At 34.2% G+C, this 6,852-nt stretch overlaps 1 protein-coding gene across 2 annotated transcripts in view; it reads left to right on the top strand.

The window, feature by feature from the left end:
• LOC135209130 (neurotrimin-like) overlaps positions 1 to 6,852 on the top strand; it is a 461,192-nt gene that overhangs the window by 429,982 nt on the left and 24,358 nt on the right. The window contains exons 5-6 of one of the 2 annotated variants that reach the window (XM_064241774.1): positions 4,936 to 5,100; positions 6,142 to 6,270. In XM_064241774.1, the coding sequence (XP_064097844.1) occupies positions 4,936 to 5,100; positions 6,142 to 6,270 (294 nt within the window). Of the gene's footprint in view, positions 1 to 4,935; positions 5,101 to 6,138; positions 6,271 to 6,852 lie in introns of both variants that reach the window. The other variant, XM_064241773.1, reaches the window with a different exon arrangement.

Below are 6,852 nucleotides of genomic sequence, written 5' to 3'. Positions count from 1 at the left end.
GATTTAATTTATAGAAAACCTTGAAGTAAAATGTCATTTACTTTTTAGTAAAATTTAAAGAAAATTAAATGTGTTGATTTATAGAAAACTTCGAGGAAAAATATTATTTAATTTTCAGGAAAGTTTAAAAGAAATGAAATGAGTTAATTTATAGACAATTTTGAAGAAAAATGTCATTTAATTTTTAGGAGAACTTTAGAGAAAAGAAATAGGTTACTTTATAGAAAACTTTGAATAAAAATATTTAATTTTTAGGAGAATTTAAGGGCAAAGAAATGGATTCGTTTATGGAAAACTTTGAGGAAAAATATTAGTTAATTTTTAGGAGAATTTAAGGGAAAAGAAATGAATTAATTTATGGAAAACTTTGAGGAAAAATATTAGCAAATTTTAAGAGAATTAAAAGGAAAGGAAATGAGTTAATTTATAGAAAACTTTGAGCAAAAATATTATCTAATTTTTAGGAAAATTTAAGGACAAAGGAAAAAGTTAATTTGTTGAAAACTTTGAGGGAAAATATTAGTTAATCTTTAAGAGAATTAAAATGAAAGGAAATTAGTTAACTTGTGGATTTGTGTAAAACTGTGAGGAAAAATGTTAGTTAATTTGTAGGAAAACTTAAAAGCAAAGGAAGGAGTTAATTTATGGAAAACTTTGAGGAAAAAATATCTGTTAATTTTTAGGAAAACTTCAGGAATGAGGTGTGAGGTAATTGTTGGAAAACTTTAATTATATATATTATTTAAATTTTAGGAGAATTTAAAGGAAAACACGTAGGTTAATTTGTGGAAAACATTGATGGAAAATATCTGTTCATTTTTAGGAAAACTTAAGGGCAAAGGTATGAGTTAATTTGTGGAAAACCTTGAGGAACAATACTAGTTAAAATGTATGAAAATGAAGCCAAATTTCATGAAGACATTATCTCAACTTACAGGACTAAGAAGAAATGAAATTTGTGTTGAAATATGAATTCGAGACCTAATTTGCTTAAATCACCAGAAACCTAAAACAAAGCACTGGGTAGATTATAAAGAATTTTCAAAAAGAATGTAAAATAATACAGGAGGAAGCTTAGATATGTATTTTTTACGTCCAGGGAAACCTTTATTGAGATTTTTAAAAATGTTGAAGTTATAACCTTAGATAATTTAGAATGAACGTTTTAGAAAAATTTAGTTAGTTAATATGTATGATCATTTCAATTGAAAATCGTGTTGAATTATATAGCTGTTCAAGAAGAACTTGTGTGATTTAAAAAAAGAAAAAAAGAAAAAAAAAGATATATTGGAGATACAAGCTTTGTTGATTTAACGGGAATTTTTAGTTAAATTTGGTTAGTTTACTGAATTAGAATATTTAAATTTACAAATAATTTAAGTTACTTTCCATTTCATTCCCTTATAATTCCAGATAACTTAGAAGAATTTTTAAAACAAAATATTTTTATTTACAAATAGTTTAACTTACTCTCCATTCCATTTCCTGATAATTCCAGCTAACTTGGAATAATTTCTAGAACAAAATATTGTCATTTACAATAACTTGCCTTATAATTCAAGAAAAAATTGAAACCGTTTTGGTAATAAGTTCAACAAGGAGTGATCTGACCTCCCGCTTACTCGGGATGCATGCAAGATTTCCCCCTCACACGTAAGTTATAAACATTACAATCCTAAATTTTAACGTAAACAAAAACCTGCTAAAATCTACGGTCAAATAGAGCCTTGTTTCACCAACGAAAATTGGAATAAATATGCTGTATTTTATTAGAAATAATTGTTCCATACTGTTTAACATGCACGTTATTTATTTTTTTACACTTGCATTTCAATAAATAAATCATAAATATCCTATCCTAAAATTCCTGTATCTTTAACTCGACACGAAACACCCTTTTCAGACCTTTTTTATACTCTTCCGTAGACCTTTCCTACCCCTCAACAGCAACTAAGTAGTTTGTAGGCTTACTCCCCGAGTAAGCAAAAACTACTCTGCGCTCTTACAGAGAAGTGTAGAAAACCTAGTCAACTTACTGGACAGTTAAGGCCCTATTTCTTAACTTTATCTGTAAACCTAAAAATAAAAAGATTTTACGTTGAATTTTGTGAAACAGGAAAGAATATATTTCAAAGGACTGAGTTAATGTACAGAACATTTTATTGCATTAGTAGAATGTTCATTTAACGTTAGTTCTATTAATGTATAAAAAAAAGAGTGTTGATTGAATATGTAAATGTCATTCATATATTATGTATTTATACATATTGTGCATTAAAGCTTATACATATATTTGTGTGACTTGATTACACTCTCTCTAGCTCTCTCTCTCTCTCTCTCTCTCTCTCTCTCTCTCTCTCTCTCTCTCTCTCTCTCATATATATATATATATATTATATATATATATATATATATATGTATATATATATATATATATATATATATATATATATATATATATAATACATGCATACATACACACACACAGGGTGTCCATAAAGTCCCAGTACCATTCTGAGCAATAAATACTTGTAATGGTACTGGGACTTTGTGGACACCCTATATATATATTAGCTGTCCTGCCAGTATCCTTTATATATATATATATATATATATATATATATATATATATATATATATATATATATATATATATATATATATAAATGTATATGGTGTGCGTGTGCATAAAAAAAGGTACGAATGAAAGACTGGGTGACATTTAAATCGGCACAAAACAGGGGCAATAAATCAAATCCGCCGTCGTACAATTCAACGTCATTTTTCCTTCCTTTGTGAACGGGCCGTTATGAATCGCCCGATTGGCCGCTCCGACTTATAACAATAACGGTAATAATAACAGTAACGAGCGTTATGTAACACGCGCCTACCTACTAATACCACCCGCTCGCTCCACTTATTGAGATTGTCGCATCGGCGGTGATCGCTCCGAAATCATAAATATACATAAAAAGGGAAAAAATGGACGATAATGAAAGGTGCGTGGCCCTCCTCATACTGGTCAGCCAGCCAGCCAGCCAGCCAGCTGGCCGGGTGACCGGGTGGCCGGGACCTGTGCGGGCCGGGTCCGGAATCCCGGGCCGGCTGCCCGGGCTGGCGGGCGAATAAATCGCCAATTTGGCCATCGCAATATTTCTGAATTAAAAGTGTCGCTTCCTCTCTCTCTCTCTCTCTCTCTCTTCTCTCTCTCTCTCTCTCTCCTACTTTTACTAACTCCTTCCCCCACCCCCAACCCTTTATGACAATCGTTTATTTTGTAAAAGGGCGGTGGAGGGGGGGAGGGGGGGGAGGGCGGGGGCAGGAGGAGCCCCCCGGGGTGGCCAATAAACCCATTTATGACAAATCATATAATCATTTCGGTCCGGATTGAAATATGACATGCAGAGAGACCTGGACACCCTCCACCTCCCCCGCCCCCCTAACCCCCTCTCTCCCCCAGGAGCGTCAATGATTCTTTCTCACTCTCCCAAAACGACCTCGTCGTCCTTCCACCCCCCCCCCCACCCACCCACCCCCACTTTCCACCATCCACAAAGGCTCACTTCCATTTTTCAGGTCAAATATATATCTAATTGTTATCAGCTTTGCTCCAGCTGATGTGATATGATTCGTCCGTGATTGGCTCATAACCCGTTGTTCTGTCTTTGTGACCGCTTTTGCACCAGTATTAAACCGGTGTGATTTCGCGCATGGGTAATATATTGATTCAGCTGCAGAGGTTTTATATATATACATATTGCAGCGCTTTCTCTTTGATATGATTAGCATTACTATTATTATTATTGTTATTATTATTATTTTACAAGCCTAGCTGCCGTCCCAAGTTGGGAAAGCAGAATGAGTCAAACCCATGTGGCCCCTAATAGGGAAAGCAGCCTATCCCAGGAAAAGAAATTAAGAAGAATAAACTGTATATGAGAAGTTTGACTGAAATATAAATAATAATAACAAAGTTGATAATGCCAATAACAAATAAGCTTTCAGTTGCTTTCATTCAACTCTTCGTCAATAGAGATTTTCCCACTTAGAGATTGTCCCACTTAGCTGACACTTCATATCAAGGAACTCATGGCAACTATATTCATCCTGTATGTATAAGTTCCTTACCTAAGGATACAAGGCACTTTTGCCTAGCGACTTATGGCAACTGAGCATCCCGTGGGCGTGGCCAGTACCTTAACTTGAAACAAATTAGAAGTTCTCTGCACAGAAACTTACTACCAAGTCAAGCAACCTGCTGACGTATCTAATTCTTCAACGAATTAGCTGCTCTCTGATTTGCTGTTCATAGAAGTTAAATATTTCCCCTTATAGGAGTGGACAGTTCTTTCACTTGAATTAAAAGCATAGTCTACCTGGGCATTTATGACAATGACGCAACTAGTGGGAGTGACCTGTCGCTTAGTGAATTGGTAATGTTTTGTGTGAAAACAAAGCAGGTTCCTGAACTTGAAAAATTTGATTTGATAGTTTTAAGCATAAGAACTCATACCAATAATCTTAGTGTTTGGACCTTTTATCCCTTTTCTATATTATTATTATTATTATTATTATTATTATTATTATTATTATTATTATTATTATTATTATTAATTATGTAACTGTACAAATACACTTAGAAATAAAAAATGTAGAGCTTTATTTTTAAATACATTTTGCACAGTTACATAACTGTGGATTCCTTTTTCCATTTTAAGACTCATCCTATTATTATTATTATTATTATTATTATTATTATTATTATTATTATTATTATTATTATTATTATTATTATTATTATTATTATTTTGCAAATATCAGTGAATCAAGACATAAGGTAAATGTGGCTTTCTTTTATGATTATTATGATTATTATTATTATTATTATTATTATTATTATTATTATTATTATTATTATTATTATTATTATTCCAGTGCCGCCCAAGTTCGTGGACGAGGAGAGCAGCCAGTCCCACGTCTCAGTCCAGGAGGAGAACGACGTTCGCCTCATGTGCAGGGCAGAGGGCGTCCCGAAGCCGAAGATCCACTGGAAGAGAGAGGACGAGAAGCCCTTCTCCATTAAGGGCCCCCAGAACAACGGTAGGGTGGAGGCAGTCCAGAGGTCCACGGCAGGCCAAAATTTTTTATTTTATTTATTTATTATTTATTTATTTATTCATTTTTTTACATTTCCTTTCCATTTCCCCTTACCATCTTAGTGCTTAGGTATTACAAGGGCTGATCTATAAGCAAGAGCCCGTGCTGGCATATAGCCAGCTCAGTCAACAACAACAAGAAGATGGGGGTTTAAGCTTTCAAGAATTGATATCAGTAGAAAAATAGAGTTTTTGGTTTAATTTGGGTCTCTTTCATAAAGAAATTTATTCTTTTTTTCATCACTGACAATATCAGCTGTAGTGGATGAAGCTGTTGGTAATATAAATTTGTTTTTTGTAATTATGTGTTTATATAATATATATATATATATATATATATATATATATATTATATATATATATATATATATATATATATATATATATATATAAATTATTTTTCATTACTTAACATTTTTGGGGAACCTATGCCCTTCTTTCTTGTATAGTATTAATGTGTTTACATATGTATGTGGATATATATACAAATATATATACATACATACCGACTATAGTAGATTCACAACAACCATGCATCTGATGTCTAAGCCCGTCCCTTACGACGTTCCTGATTGGCTGTTGATAAGCCAATCACATGGCTGGAAACTCTCAGTCTCTCTCGACAGTTCACATAGACAGGATGTAAGTTCCACCTCTCCTGAGGGATGCTTTTGAAAGACGTATCCCTCAGCAGAGGTGGAACATACATTCTTCTTATGTGAACTCTCTCGAGAGACACAGAGTTTCTAGCCTTGTGACTGGCTTATCAACAGCCGATCAGGAGCGTCGTAAGGGACTGGCCTGGACATCAGATGCGCGGTTGATGTGAATCTACTATAGTCATTCCTTCTAAATGGTGAGTATACAATAGGCTCACCTACGCTGTTGATAGCCAGCAAGCTTTTGAATGTTACTGTAAACACAAACGTATATAGTAGCCACAGGAAGTTTAATAACCTCCCATTCTTCGTCTCGCGCCCAGAAGTTAAGCAGATAGAGTCGGAGGAGCTGGTGCTGAAGAAAGTCACGCGCAAGGACATGGGGGCCTATCTCTGCATCGCCTCCAACAAGGTGCCGCCTTCTATTAGCAAGAGAATCGTCCTGGACATTCAGTGTGAGTAGGAAGAAGTTCTTCCTAGGCTTTGTGGTGTTTTTTTTTCTCTTTTTGTCTCCCTTGCTTTGCTGATGGTGTGTCTTATGGTGGGCGTCTCACTTCTCTATAAGTTAGTATGCGTCCAAATTGTCACGGTCAGTTTAATCCTGTAATGATTATATTCATGATAATGTTTTATGTTTTTAATCATCTGATCCAGTCTTATATGTTTCCTCTCTCTCTCTCTCTCTCTCTCTCTCTCTCTCTCTCTCTCTCTCTCCAGATAGTCAGAACAAATGATTATAGTAAGGATAATATATTGTTTATCTTAATATTAATAATTATTATGTTTTTCCTCTCTCTCTCTCTCTCTCTCTCTCTCATCTCTCTATATATATATATATATATATATATATATATATATAATAGATTCCATCTTTTCAGAACAATACCAACTTTTTATTATATATTGACAATACAGTGAGGTTGAAATACCAACGGGGCACCGATTTGCATCCAGGTACCTTGGGATACCAATTGGGCACCAGTTGGCACTTCAATGACCCTAGAATGCCATGTGGCTGCGTACCCAAACGCCTTCCA

The sequence above is a fragment of the Macrobrachium nipponense genome, chromosome 37 (genome assembly GCF_015104395.2).
Source record: "Macrobrachium nipponense isolate FS-2020 chromosome 37, ASM1510439v2, whole genome shotgun sequence".
NCBI classification, from domain to species: Eukaryota; Metazoa; Arthropoda; class Malacostraca; order Decapoda; family Palaemonidae; genus Macrobrachium; species Macrobrachium nipponense.
This window is presented reverse-complemented; position numbering and strand designations above follow the sequence as displayed.